Source organism: Pleurodeles waltl, chromosome 1_2 (genome assembly GCF_031143425.1).
Source record: "Pleurodeles waltl isolate 20211129_DDA chromosome 1_2, aPleWal1.hap1.20221129, whole genome shotgun sequence".
NCBI classification, from domain to species: domain Eukaryota; kingdom Metazoa; phylum Chordata; class Amphibia; order Caudata; family Salamandridae; genus Pleurodeles; species Pleurodeles waltl.
Genome location: NC_090437.1, coordinates 1,146,699,084 through 1,146,714,595, shown reverse-complemented (window position 1 = coordinate 1,146,714,595; position 15,512 = coordinate 1,146,699,084). Strand labels below are relative to the sequence as shown.

Here is a 15,512-nt window from a genome sequence, read left to right as displayed (position 1 = left end):
GCCATAGGGGCAGATGGGCCTACTAAAAAAATAGGCCTGTCTGCCCCAAGGAAGCCAAAAAATACCTTTAGTACTGTGTCCCCATGGAGAGCGACCCTTGCCAAAGGGGACAGCCCTCAAACAAAAAAAACACACACAACACTATCCCTGGTGCCTAAGTGGCTTCTGCCCCCTTGGGGGCAGGTGGGCCTAAGAAAATAGGCCCATCTGCCCCCAGGGGGTGTAGAAATGGCCAACAGGTCAATGCCCCCCTTGGGGAGGCGCCCCGTGACCAAGGGGACGCCCCCCCCACAAAAATAAACAAATAAAAAAAAATCCCTGGCGTTCTAGTGGTTTCTGCCCCCCTTGGGGGCAGATCAGCCTAAAAATAATAGGCTGATCTGTCTCCAAGGGGTGCAGAAATGGCCTGGGTACATGTGCCCCCAAAGTGGGGGGCGACCCTTGCCCAAGCCCCCCCCCATCCACTAACACACACACACACACACACTATCCCTGGTGTCTACGTGGCTTCTGCCCCCCTTGGGGGCAGGTGCGTCTAGAAAAATAGGCCCATCTGCCCCCAGGGGGGGGCAGAAATGGCCAACAGGTCAATGCCCCCCTTGGGGGGGCGCCCCGTGCCCAAGGGGACGCCCCCCCACAAAAATAAACACATAAAAAAAAAACCTGGCGTTCTAGTGGTTTCTGCCCCCCTTGGGGGCAGATCAGCCTAAAAATAATAGGCTGATCTGTCTCCAAGGGGTGCAGAAATTGCCTGGGTACATGTGCCCCCAAAGTGGGGGGCGACCCTTGCCCAAGCCCCCCCCCATCCACTAACACACACACACACTATCCCTGGTGTCTACGTGGCTTCTGCCCCCCTTGGGGGCAGGTGGGTCTAGAAAAATAGGCCCATCTGCCCCCAGGGGGGGCAGAAATGGCCAACAGGTCAATGCCCCCCTTGGGGGGGCGCCCAGTGCCCAAGGGGACGCCCCCCCACAAAAATAAACACATAAAAAAACATCCCTGGCGTTCTAGTGGTTTCTGCCCCCCTTGGGGGCAGATCAGCCTAAAAATAATAGGCTGATCTGTCCTCAAGGGGGGCAGAAATGGCCCTAAAAGACATGCCCCCCAAAGGGGAGCGACCCTTGCCCAAGGGGGCGCCCCCCCATTCACTACACACACAATCCCTGGTGCCTAAGTGGCTTCTGCCCCCCTTGGGGGCAGATGGACCTAAAAAAAATAGGCCGATCAAGGGGGGCAGAAAAGGCCAACAGTTCTCTGCCCCCTTGGGGGGGGCGCCCCTTGCCCAAGGGGGCACCCCCCCAACATAAATGCACAGAAAATATAAATCCCTGGTGATCCAGTGGTTTCTGCCCCCCTTGGGGGCAGATCCGCCTAAAAAGTAGGCCAATCTGCCCCCAAGGGGGGCAGAAATGGCCGTAACTAATTGCCCCCACAAGGGGAGCGACCCTTGCCCAAGGGGCCGCTCCCCGCAAACAAGAAAGGGTGAAGAACAACAAAAAAAAAAAATCCCTGGTGTCTAGTGGGCATTCCTGCTGCCCGATCGCAATGCGATCGGGCAGCAGGAATGCTCAAAGAGACACCGGGGGAAAGGAAAAGCCTTTCCTTTCCCCCGGTGCCTCTTTAGCCCAAACCCCCCACCCACCGGGAAGAGGAACTCACCTCTTCTCTCCACGCCGCACAGGAAGCAAATGGCTTCCTGTGCGGCGAAATCCCCATAATGAAGTCAGCGCGCGATCGCGCGCTGACGTCATTATGGGGGGGTCGGGGGTGGAAGGGGAAGGGCTTCCCCTTCCATCCCTGACTTTGGGGGGTGGGGGGAAGCACACAGAGGGAGCGAGAGCGCTCCCTCTGGGCTGTGTGCCGAGGACGTAGTGGTTACGTCCTCGGCACAGCAGCACTGTGCCGCAGGACGTAACCACTACGTCCGCGGCACAGAAGGGGTTAATAAAACCTGACTGGTTTGCCGGGATAACATTATTTTCAGTTGCCCAACTCTGAAGGTCCTCCAAAAGTGAACCTGCATAATATTTTGCTTTAGAGTCTGTCAGGGTAATTAAACAATTATTTTCCGCTTTAAATATCGGATGAATAATTGCGCCCTTCCAAGAACTTGGGATGGTTTCGAGCTCTAGGGTTTATTTTAAACCGCAACCATCCTCTCTGCCCAGAAGCCCAGGTTTGTTTTGTACAGGGCATTTGGAATCCCATTTGGACCTGGGGCCCCTGTCTGCCTGCTCTCACTAATTACATTAGTGATCTGACCCACTGAAAAATTTGGTTTTATAGAATCCTTTTGACCTAAATGGGCCATATTGATATCCTCTTCTGGGCACAAAACCCGCCTTGAACTACCCGATTGTCAGAATCATGGGGGCTTTATTTATTTTCCAAAACCCCTGCTGGTTACTTTTTTTACTTAGGAATAAAGTTTTTACCCAAAAATCATCGCTTATTAGTGCCTTAAGCTCCCAGATTTGTTTTCGATAGGTGTTATTTATAATTTTTAGTTCATTTTGGGTTTGGCAATCTGTTGGGTGCTTCTTGGCAAGTCTCAGCAATCTATTCTGCTTTATTCTTAGTAAAGCAATGGAAGCTGAGATTTTAATACTATTTTTATTTTTTGCCTTTTCGAGTACAGAACACGGATAGGGTTTTTGAGGGTTACCAGTAAGAAAATTGGTTGTGAATTTATCTAAAAAAAAAAAAAGTTGACTATGTGATTATTGGATCGTCGGTTGCGTCGCTCCTGCATTGATTATGCAGCTTAATTGAGTTTGCTCCTATAGTATTAATTGAATCTTCACACTGGCGAAGTTTCTTATAATTAATTGTAGTAATGTCCCCAGGAGGTGTAACTGCAAGTTTGTACTGAGGGAAACAGTGATTAATTTCCATTCTGTGTTGACCATGGTCACTCTTATCAGTCTTTACAATTTTATAGTCAATTACTAAATATAATAGTGGCAAAGAAGCCGCTGTGTAGTCAATTATGGATTGTGTTCCAGAAGCATAACAGGTTACTGCCTTGGGGGGATATCTTGTTGAAATCTCCCATTTAGAATTCTAAGTGCAAGGGCCTCCAGATTTTTAACAAAAAATATCTTCTTACCATCATTTATGCCTGTTCTTATTGGCACCATAGATTGTTGTTTAACTGCCCACATATGATTCTGTTGCACAATCTGATCCTCCCTTTCATAAGGTGGTGGTAATTTCATATTAAAATCACCTGCTATTAAAAGCTCTGGAGCAGCAAGTTCTTGTAAGCATGTTAAAATTATTTCTGTCAGTTTGGAGGTCATACGCTTCCTAGAGTGGGCATCAAGATGGCTGTAGATGTTAATAAGCAAAATGCGTCTCCCTATCTTTTTATGCCAATCATGCACTTGTCACTACTTGCACAGATCCAACTGTCTCTCACCATGTTTTCTGTTTGTCTATTCATGTTTGGCCACCAATAGTTTTCTCTCACCCTTGCCTTAGTGCAAGTTCTGCCAAGGTGTCTTTTATGAGCCCCATTCATAATCTTGTCACTTAGCTCTCTTGGTGGTATTAACTTTTCCCTTCTGAACAATCTATCATCAATAATACAAAGTTCTTCCTTTATTTCCCAGAACTTATTTTCATCTACAGACAACATCTTTCCAGGCCGAAATTTCACAATATTCTTTTTCATTTTCGTCCAATCAGCATCTTTCTCACATTCTTCACTCCATTCAATGTCATTGGCTGCTGTTTCTTTCACCCATGATATAGAAACGTCAGCCTCTGGCAACCCCTGTTCTTCTAATGGTAACGTGGAAAGACAGTCCACTTCAGCATTACGCAGACCTGGAAGATATTCAACCTTAAAATTAAATTCTAACACACTTTCAATCCATCTTTTAATTCTGGGTGTTGCTCTTTCAATGCCCTTGCACGTAAACACCTGGGTCAAAGATTTGTGGTCTGATCTCAGAGTAAATGGCAGGCCCCCCCCAAAAAAACTTGAAATAATGAAAAGCCCATACATGTGCAAGTGCCTCACGATCAATGATGAATATCTCTCTTCTGCCCCTTTAAGGGAGTGTGAGGCAAATGCTATTACGTTTTCTTCTTCATCCACAATTTGAACTAGAACAGCTTCCAATCCATTGAGACTTGCATCAGTGGTAAGGATTGTTCTTTTAAGTGCATCAAAATGTCCTAGACGTGGCATAATTCGAATCTCCTCCTTGATCCTGGAGAAAGCTTCACCACACTCCTCGGACCACACAAATTTAGTCCCTATATTCAAAAGTAATCTTGGCGACATCACCACATTATTCGATTAAGCCCAAGAATGATCTAACCTCATCTTTGTCTATTGGAGTTGGTGCTTTTACAATGGACTCTGTAAGATCAATTTTCAGTTTTATGCCTTCTCCTGAAACCGTGTGTCCTAGATACAAGACTCTGCTCACTCTAACTTTGCATTTCTCACACTTCACTGTCAGACCATTATTCTTTAACCTTTCTAAAACTTGCTTCAGTGTGACATGGCTGGTTCTGTCTTTTCCAAAAATAAGTATATCATCCTGGAAGAAAAGCATATTATCAACACCCTCAAGTACCTTTTTCATCTATCTTTGAAAACATGCGACTGCTGAAGCTAGGCCGAAAGACATTCTTTTAAGTCTGTATGCTCCTAAGGGTGTCTCAGAGATACTAAGTGACATGAATCTTTATGCAACATTACTTGATGAAATGCAGCAGAAAGATCAGTGACACAAAAAATAGTGACCCTATTCAATGTAAACAATGTTACTGCTATGTTGGGTATAGGTTGACGATCCACCCAAATACACTGCTTGAGGTCCCTGAGGTCCACACACATTCTCAACTTGGACCCTCCATCTTTGGGACCACTGGAGCCACCCATTCAGAGGCTTTAATTTCTTCCGCCATGTTCAATTCTTTGAGTTTGTTCAGTTCCTCCTTTAGAGGACCTAACATGAGATTAGGACTCTTACGAACTTTGTGCACAAGAGGTTTGGTAGAACTAAACCTTCTTTAAAAACTTCAGGATATTCCTTTATTATATCCTCATCCTCACTATGGTTAGCTACAAGCATGACCTGATTAGGGGCATTGGGATTGAGTGTGATGCCTACATTCTTTTGGTGACGCCACCCTAAGAGGTTATCCCCCCTCTTTGCCACATACATTTTCCAACAGTCTCCCAACCTTTAAAATGTATATTGGTTATAGTTTATAAAATCTGATCAATTTTAGTACCACCATATTCCCCCTGGAATGATGTCAGGGATATTCAGGTGGATGTTCTCCTTACCAAAAGTATTTTCACAATTTGTATCACCGATAAGGGTATTCTGAGTCAGCCCAAAATGTAATTTCCTTGCCACCCACCAAAATGTGGCATTCAGGCTTCACAATCCAACTCCTCACATGGCCTATTTATTAAAACATTTTCTTCTTGTGATACACATAAAATGGCTTGTTGATGTAAATCGGGTCGATCGATTACTGTCTGTTCTTTAGCATTTTTACAAACACATGCTAGTTGTCCATTTTTCTACACTTCCTGCAAATTAAATTCCTCGCATAACAAGTAGGACTGTTTGATAGATGATTGGGATTACCACATCTATAACATTTAGCGTTGCTTGTTCTCATCTCCTTAGAATCTTTACTACTGCTTTTGACAAGGTTTCTGTCATCACCATCGTAACCTTTGGACTTGGTGCTATTCACTCTATGTATTGGTGCTTCACATTCTTCATTTTCCTGACAGTTCATCTGCAGATTAGCTACCTTCTCAATAATACCTGGAGAGTTCTCTCATTTCCTTAACCCATCCTGTAGTGTGTGTTCCGTACCTTTTACAATATCAACAGCATCTCTGAAAGTTTGATTTTTTTTATTTATAACTTTTCTTGGACTCTGAGATTGTTCGTACTAGGTGATGCCTTATTAGAGAGCCAGTTAAATCCCCAAATTTGTATGTGCCTGCAAGACTCTTTAATGCACCTATCTAGTTCCCCACTTTTTCATTTTTTCCTCAAATTCACATGAACAATTTGTGCCTTTCCATTACCACATTTATCATGGGGCGAAAATGTTTTTACAGCATTATTATGGATATCTCAAAAATATCCCTATGCTCACCTTCCACATTACCTATGGTAATTTAATTCAAACTTCAGTGCCCAAATTGTGTGGTAACATGTCTTGTTTTCTAGCTGGAGTGATTTTTTCTCCACCAATGGCAATCAAGTATGAATCAAACAGTTTTTTTCCATTTCTTCTAAGGTAGGATGTGATCACCTGCCTCTGAAAGAAATTGCAGTGGTGGAAGCATAAATCCTCAGACCTTGGAACCATTGATGTGTACGCCTCTTTTATAACAGTCTGTTCAGATGCCTGGATCTCAGTTGGGACAGCACTAGTCGGTGGAGTGAAGGAAGACTTTTTCTTCTCTAACCAGAGTCCACCTTATCTCCATTCTCTTCATCAAAGGAAAATGCCTTCAGCTTGATCTTTCTGAAAAAATCAGCTAGTTCTCTTTGCAACCTTAGTTTGTGTACGGTGAGGGTGGAAACAAATCCTAATTCTCTATTAGGCACTTTAGACTGAGATCTAATCAGGTGTTCACTAGAAAGGTTTAACACTAGGTCACTGTACTCGTGCCTGGGGTTGCCTCCTTTGTCATACTCCTGGTACTGGCCCTCGTTGACCGACCCTCCCACTGTACTTTTGCTCCCTTTTTTTCCCCCCTTCCTTTGCTCTTTCCCGGGCCTCTACCTGAAAAAGGGAGGCTGTTGTGGGGGTTTTGGAACCCCTGATAAGGAGATGGTGCATATGAGTTTTGACATCCAGAAAACTGAGGGAGTGTTTTGATAAAATGGTGGGACATTTGGTGGAACATTAAAGTAGGATATTTTGAAGTCCCACTCTGAGCTACTAAGATACCCCTTTTTCGTTATTCCATTGCTCATACTCACTGCTCCAACTTTCAGATCCTGAGGACCGTCCCTCCGAGCTCAAATCGTCCTCTCCTTTGGTAGTAGTACTCCCTGCTCTGCTGCTGTGATACTACATAGAATATGGATACATCTTTTCATGTGTAGATTATTTAAATGTCCTTTTTGTAATTTTTGAAGTTTGTATTGGGTGAAAAGCTCATTAAAATCACCCAACTCTGTTGATTTTATTAAGTCTTTTCCAGTAATGTTATCTGTATAGTTGTCTTCAGGTTACTCTCTTAATAGCTGTATTCTGACAAGTATGCCATCTTGTAGTTCCTTGGCCATTTTAATGAATTAATTCCAACCAATTGTGTGTGCACCGCAACATAACCAATGACTACTCTTTCCTGAAAACAGCATGATCAAGGAACAGCATTGGTTTGTTTCCTACCCTTGGTTTATCAGAGCAGTGAATGACAAGATTTAGAATCTAGTTATCCACGCTAAGTGCTCTGTCAGATCTATACGGTTTAGTGTTGGGTAGTCTGGTTCTATCCAGTGGATCTAATCAGGCAAGTGTCAGTGGATGATGTAATTTACTGGGAGAATGGTAATATCTTTGACAGGGGATTCCAGAAGTGCAGGTTGGTAAGCCACTGTTGTTAGCATCTACCATTTTGAATTTGGGAAGCCATTCTTCATATCCTGCTCTACGGTACCTCCAATCATAAGCTTCAGAAAAAAATATCCAGTTACTCTGTGCCACAGTTGATCGAGACTAGCTAGAAAGAGTCAGGGGTATGGAATGCCTACTGCCCGATGTCCAGGACATTGTTTGCGGTCAAAGACAGCAAGTTCTCATGTTTTTTTGTCCTTGGGACAAGTAGGCCCAACCCCCTGTAGCACAAACCCTTTGGCTGCCAGTTGACGGGACCACATTGTGGAGCAGGAAAAGGAATTGTCTGCAGTTGAGGTAATAATTGTGCCCATATGCTAACTCTGATTGAGCTTGTATTTATGGTTCATCAGTGCAAAGCCTTCATCATTAGGATAAGCTCTCTAAATACATGTTGTAACCTTGGAATGCAGTACGAACAGTGGTTCCAGAAAAAAAAAAAAGTAAAAATGTGCATATAGGTTTGAGTTTAACAATATGAGGATACTTGTAATGCTCCCAGAATGATTTCTGATTAGATGCAATTATTTGTAGAAGCTTGAAAGCAAGATTGATAATCCTTTGCTTTCAAAATGAAAAGTTCACCAAAAAAGCAATTAGGAAAAAATGTTTTGCTAAATTACTGTGAAATCTTAGGTACCATTTCTTGAGGCATCCTTCCAGAAAACATTTTGATGCATGCCAGTGTATCCAAAATATTTCATAATGGAAAATCAGTGAAATCAGTTTAAACACAACTTTGGGAAACATGAAAATAAACCAGCATTGGCAAAGCCAATTAGTCTGACATTGGTGGTCAGTCTTTTGGGTTTGTCTGCGTGCCTTATTTTGACATGGCTTTTGTAGAACATTATTGTTGTGGGAGTTGCCGGGCCCTCACCTTTGTAATAAACATTGACAAAAAGCAAAAGTATTTTCTGGGCGCAAAACGCACACATTGCTTCAGTAGTTTCTGGCACTGAACAAAACTACTTTGTATGCTGATAAGCTCCTTGTGAAAGAGCAGATTGCTATCACTTAAAGTTAAGCCAACCGATAGATGGATAGAGAGAAAGAGACTTTTAATAAAAACAAAAGGTCTTGGTTAAAGCCACACCCAATTAGGGGCCTCGTTTAAGAAAGTCACAAAAGAGCACCCATGGTATATGTCTTTACATTAGTGTAGATTTAAATTTTTCATGAACTCACAAGAATTTACAGAAGTAGACCAGGAAACCATGCTCCTAGAAAATATTTGTGAATTGTATTATAACCCGAGCAAAGATGCATGTGTAGATTTACTCATGAAAACATGTTAAGTGTTCACAAGTTCACTCCCCCCAACCACTTTTTTCTCCAACCCTGGAAAACGTTTTGCTTCTACCCTTGTAATGAGTGAATTTCCAAGCTTTCCCAGCATGGGAAAAGATCAGAGAAGAGCTGGTGAAAACACATAAGACATGTAGGTTAGTAGGTTTGCACACACGCAGAAGGGCATTCCAGCCCTGGTACTTTTGCTTACTGCTGCCTCCAGCCCCAATATATATTAGCCCTGGCATAATCTGAGAGGCTATTATCGGAGCTCTTAATTAATGTGATTGTTGCCAAAATGTGTTGACCCTCTACATGGCACCAAAGGGGCAAGCTGATTTTCTTTACATGACAAGTAGATTTATGAAGGAACATGTCCCATGGGCAAGTATATATTTTATTAAATTTCACACCCTGAAAGAGAATCCTTCATTAACGTCTGTGAAAAAAGACAATGGTTTGGTCTACTGCAGGCATTTGATGATTTGCCATGATCCTGCCTAGCAGACTTAGTTAGAACTGGGTTACAGAACTTTAGTTAATGGTGCATGCAATTCAAGTGTTCATAATGTACTTTAATGCATAGTTAAGTTACTCATCCGCATTATTATGTTTTGTTTTATTTATCAGTAAATTGTTTTTTTAGGTTTCTAGGATTACCTTTACGAAGGCTAAAATAAAGTCCATACCATAATGAAGAGCAACACAAGAATTACATTGAAGCTGTGGACCAGTAATTCAGTTTGATGAAATATTGCTGGGGTTTTTCTGTAATCTCTTTTGGAATGGTAAGTCAACTGAAAACCTCCAAAAATGCAAATGAAGAACCCTAGCACATTTTTGCCAGAGTTGGATAAAGGAGATACTCCTTTGATTGCTACAACAAATCCAACAAGCTTTGAAAATGGAGAAGATGGTAAACACCCACTGAATTGTAAAAGTTGCCACTGCCGAATACCTGAACCAATGCCAAACACATTGCTAAATCCCAAACAGCTGATATGTACTGAAGACAAAGAGGCATTTCCTTGTAATGACTGCCCTATGGCTAGACCCGGAGACTATGTTAACGGTATAAGAGTAGAAAAGGAGGAATTTCTTGAATTAAGCAAAACTTTGAATAAAAATAAAAAGAAAGACAAACACTACTGTGATAAATGTCGCTTTACATCAAAAGACCTTGAGCAGTACAAAAAGCACATTTTGCAACATGAAGAAATCAAGTTTATATGTTCCTATTGTAGTTTTGTGTCTTATACAAAAGGGGAGTTTCAGCGTCATCTAGTGAAACACACAGGCACTTTTCCGTATAAATGCGAATATTGCGATTATGGTGCTATCCGGAATGACTATGTTGTGAAACATACTCGAAGAGTGCATGGAAATGCAACTAAAAAACAGCATACAGGTACTTGTGGAAAAGAAGAGCAAAGCAGCAAGGATTTGACAGTCTCTTTAAATGCTGAACAGTTAAAAGAGGATAATGCTAGTTTCCAAAAAGACCTTTTAAATCCATCTTCAAATGCAAGTTTGGATGAGGCACCGTTTGAAATATGCACTGTAGTGAGTGTATGTTATATTGATAGTGATGAACCTGTCCAAAATACAAATTTTAACAAAGTGGCACCATGCTGTGATAATATAGGTACTCATGTTTGTCATTATGGTAGTGTTGAAGTTGAACTTTATCCAGAAAGCAATATATTGCAACCTGGATTACCATTAACTGTCATCGCACCTCCACAATTACACATTGTACCTAATTCTTTTGTCCAAATAATGGAGGTTAAAATGGTGGATGGTACTCAAAAATTAGTTCTTAAACTCTTTCAGAATATTGAAAGCCATTCTGAATGTACAGTTGGCAGTTCAGAAGAATCTATAACTTTAGATGTAAATCAGAATGGGTTAGTAACTAAATATTCTTGTAATCAGGCAAAACCATTAGTGGCTGCATATCCATCTATGGAAGAAAAAACAAACATCAACCCTGATTGCCCAAAATCTAAACCTGACTTAATAAAGAATTCACCAATTCATAGTTCTTATAGTTCTCATGATACTGTTGAGCAATTGAGTGTACCAATACCCACGCATGATCCCGGTGGTGAAGGTAAGATGCTAGCAAATAGTGATACACATGTAAAAAATAAATCATTCTTTAGCGACCCTGATCTGATACCTGAGGGGGACAATAGAAATGTAGAACTGAAAATGCCTTCTTGTTTTTCTGTAACAAAACCAATACAAAAGGAGATGGATTTCTCTGAAAAGTCACCAAATGTAGCTATATGTACCTCTGTTTCCGATTCCCATAAAGCAGCATCTGACCAGTATCAGTTGACAGAAACATCCTATGATATTAATTGCTCCTTTATAAGAGACAGGAAGTTACCAGTAATCAGTGATCAACTTGACACACAAACATGTCTTGAAGTTAGGGAGTCTTGTTTTAGCAAAGTATTGTCTTCTCAAAACTGCGATAAAGTCTCAAGTCTACATACAGTTATCACTCAATGTCCTGAAAACAGCCCTATTTTTGAATCTTCCAAACCACACGATCTTGACAGTGTCAGTAATGAGACAGAGGGGCCCTTCATTTTATCTGTTTTTTCTCTAAGCTCTGGTGTTGAAAATATCCCAGAAGGCATTAATTGGGATGATGTTTCTTCGTTTACCACAGACTCTGCCGCTTTATCACAAAGCAACATTTCTCCCGTGTTTGATATAGAAGACTGGAAAATGCCCTTAACAATGCTTGGTGAAAAAGTACCTTTTGTAGCTATGAGGTCAAACCATATTGATTTGGATACAGCTGATGCAAATGGAAAACATGGCGCCCCAGAGAAATTTTTTGAAACTACAAATATGAGGACTGTAACGGATCACCTTGAGAAATGTGCCCAATTTTCTCAAAAGCACATGGAAGCGACTTCTGAAACAATATGTAACACTGCTGTTCTGTCAGCTAATTTAGACAGCAGTAAAGGCATGTTTTTATCACCAGATGCAAATCCTGATATTTCTTCTTTAAAGCAGAACTGTAAGACTGAATTGTTTCAAAGAGATGCATTCCATTTGCAGAAAAATTGCAAGATTTTAGAGCTGACCAAAAAGTCAAAAGAGAGGGTTTCGTCCAACGCCAAACAAAATGTTTCCGATTGTATAGCCAAGACAGAAAATTTAAAAGGCAATCCAGATATTGAGTCCTGTTTTCAGAAATCGCGGTTGCAGAAACATTCAAATTTTGTGCCCTGTATCACAGAAAATGACAATCCTCTTGTATGTCCGAATATTCTCTTTGAAGCTGTTTGTTTGCCGGTCAGTGATATGGCTAAAAAAAGCTGTTTAAAACGCAAACAAATCTCAAAATGTGCAGATGCAAACCATAAATCAAGGGGAATGCAAAAAGTATGTAAAAAAGAGAAAAAGAATCGCACCTGTAAACGAGATGCAGCCATTTATGAAGCAAATGCACCCCAACAGGAGCATAATTCTCCAAATCGTACCCCGAAGAGAAAATGTTTTCTTAAAAAAAAGCGAAAATCTGATTTTACTGAATCTGTTGTTCCAGAAAATGTTCATTCTGCTTCCCCTGTATTTATTCCAAAAGGAACTATACTTACCGTTATTAACTCTACTGTCAGCAAGGCTGCTTCAAAAAATGGTGACTACTCAAAACGTTCAAAGAATATTGCACATTGCAATGAAACGTTTCTTCCAAGGCCTGTTCTTTTTCACAACTCTCCAACAAAAAGGCAAAAACCTCCAGAAGATAAATCATTTAAGGGGTCTGGCTGTAGAAATTCTAACCAACAAGTAAATGCTAAAAAGCAGTCTAAACTAAACAATAGAAAACATAATGTAGTAAATGATGGTGATCGTGACTCAAATTTGCAAAGAAGTATTTTGAAAGGATCACAACTGACAAAGAAAGTAAAAAAGGAGCCTTTAAAGGGCTGTTTTCAGAAGAAGAAAATCAAGTCTGGCTGTGGAAATTCTGTGCAAGAACCACACTCAAAAAAACAGCCTAAATTAAACATCAGAAGAAATAATATATTACTAAATGAATGTGGACGCAAGAGCCATTTGCAAAAAGCTGTTTTGAAAAGACCACAGTTGACAAAGAAAGAAAACAAAGAACATTTGAAAGATTGCTTAAAAAAAAAGAAAATCAAGTTTGGCTGTAGAAATTCTAAGCAAGAACTAAACTCTAAAAAACAGATGAAACTAAACATTACAAAAAAATATATATTAATGAATGAAGGTGGTATTGCGAGCCATTCGCAAAACACTGTTGTGAAAAGACCACGGTTGACAAAGAAAGAGAAAGATGAACAAATGAAAGTCTGTCTTAAAAACAAGAAAAACAAGTGTGGCCGCAGAAATTCCAAGCAAGAACCAAACTCTAAAAAACAGCTTACAGTAAATGTTAGAAAAAATAATAAGTTAGTAAAGGAACAATCTCTTGACAAGCATTTACAAAAAGCTGTTTTGAAAAGATCACTGTTGAAAGAAAAAGAACATTTTAAAGACTGTTTTCAAAACAAGAAACTCAAAGTACAAGATGAACACAGTATTCAAAATGAGTCGAAATGTGCCATTGTTCAAGAAAGGCATCTTCAGCTTATTCCGGTTTTTGATGACCAAAGGATTAAATGTCCTCGACTTAACCAGCCTGTAGTTGTAATGAACCACCCTGATGTTGATTCCTTAGAAATAGTTAATATAATGAATACAATTAAAAAATATAAAGGGCGTGTACTCAGAGTGTTCCTTTCAGAAAGGACAATGCAATGTCTTCGTGTCAAACAGCAGCTCAAACGTCTTATCTGTACAAATGTGTCTACTTCAGTGAAGGAACAGCCTATGTTGCAAGTGAAACAAAGCACAATTCACAGAGTTAGTGAGCAGACTGTAGATGTTATTACAGATGAATCTCAACAGAGTGCCGTTTTATTCCACATTCATGATGGAGACTATCAGCCTCAGAACTCCTGGATGGGTCAAGGACTACCACTCCCTTTAGAGTCAACAGTGCACTGGAGCAGTTGTTCGCTTTCAGAAATGTCACACAGCTGAAAAATGTTTTTGTCTGGATTGTTTCATTTCGGGTAAAAATGCTGTACATATTGTTATATCCTTCAGTTTTGAAGGACTTTGGTTGTGTATTATGGAATCCGGGGATGGTATTTGAAGGGCATGTAGTCTAAAACTGGAATCCAACTGTATTGAGCTATTCCAGTACCATAGCCACCCCAATAAGCTTAAGGAAGTATAATACATTTTAGTATTACTTTGAGTTCCAAAATACTATTATTTCTTAGCTGGCAGTTGTTTATTTGTGTTAATATGATCAATATAGGTCATTTAAGTCAACCAAGTTTTTTATATTCTATTTTTATGAAGATTATTTACCTATTAGAGATGTTGAGATCCGCTTCACAGCACACTGGCCTTTTATATATGTAATTTAATTGAACAAAAATGGATGCTAGGAACAATCGTAACGTATCAGTGGGTAAGAGTTATATAAGACTGAATTGTCAGTTGCTAGGAAATCTGATTTAGTTGCAGTACTATTTACCTAACAGGTGAATAAAGAGGGATTTCTAATACTTTTCAACTATGAGATTTCATACAACCCCATTTTAAGATGCATTAAGCAGGGACCACCTTTTTCACAACACTTAAAGGTGATTTTTTTTGTTTGTTTTGTGCAGTGGTATGAAGTTGGTCATGGACTCCATTTTGACCACCTTCTCATTGGAAACAGGTTCTCCTAAAGCATTAAGAGATGCTACAGTTGGCCAAAAGACATTTCTTTCACCATTAACTCTTTCCTGCTGATAACACTTTTCAAACATTTCTAAAATTACAGGTGGTGAAATGAATAGTGAACTAAGTTATGCAAATATGAATAGTTGAGGAGGAAACAAACTGTTGAGATGTTTAGGTGTGCATATCTTTGTTTGTTATGGCAGAACATGACTGTGGGCTTCTAAATTGGCCAGTTAGTACAGAAACATGAAATCTATTTTGCCTTATACCTAGATAAATCCAAAAATAAAGAATATTAGCACCCACTTGAAATTAGTGTTATTCTTTTTCTTGTATCTTAACTTAAGAAAATAGTTTTGTTCAGTACACAACTTGCCTTTCAGCGAATGGTATATATTTCTAACATGTCTAGGCAGGAATAACTGATTCGTAAAGGGGGAGGAGACCCCTCCACTTTGGGAATGATGGTGGCAGCCTTCGGCCAAGGGACCACTGCCTGCTCCCTCTAAGGTTTTCCAAATCAGAAAATGTTTTTCTACTATCTATAAGCAGCACTTTAAGGAATGTGGGCTTTTTATTTAAAAAAAAATGTTTTTCTGATTATTTTCTACTCGCAGATCCTTTATCTTTAAATTATCCCCAGACGACATACTCGATGAAGACCTTTTTCAATAGTTCCCCTTCATGCTGGTAGGTGGTGTTATTTGGGTCTGCATTGTCTGCATCTGAAGTGACATACATAGTACCTATATAACGGCCACCTCAGCACACTGACATCAGCGCTTTCCTTTCCATGCCAGATAGATCTGTGAAGG

The 15,512-nt window shown here is 40.4% G+C and overlaps 1 protein-coding gene across 1 annotated transcript in view; it reads left to right on the top strand.

Annotated features, from left to right (window-relative positions):
- The window catches only part of ZNF518B (zinc finger protein 518B), a 70,249-nt gene extending 55,240 nt beyond the window's left edge, over positions 1-15,009 (top strand). The window contains exon 3 of the mRNA XM_069202808.1: positions 9,563-15,009. Within this exon, the coding sequence (XP_069058909.1) occupies positions 9,730-13,998 (4,269 nt within the window). The 5' untranslated portion in view covers positions 9,563-9,729 and the 3' untranslated portion in view covers positions 13,999-15,009. The remainder of the gene's footprint in view (positions 1-9,562) is intronic.
- Positions 15,010-15,512: the final 503 nt, after the last annotated feature.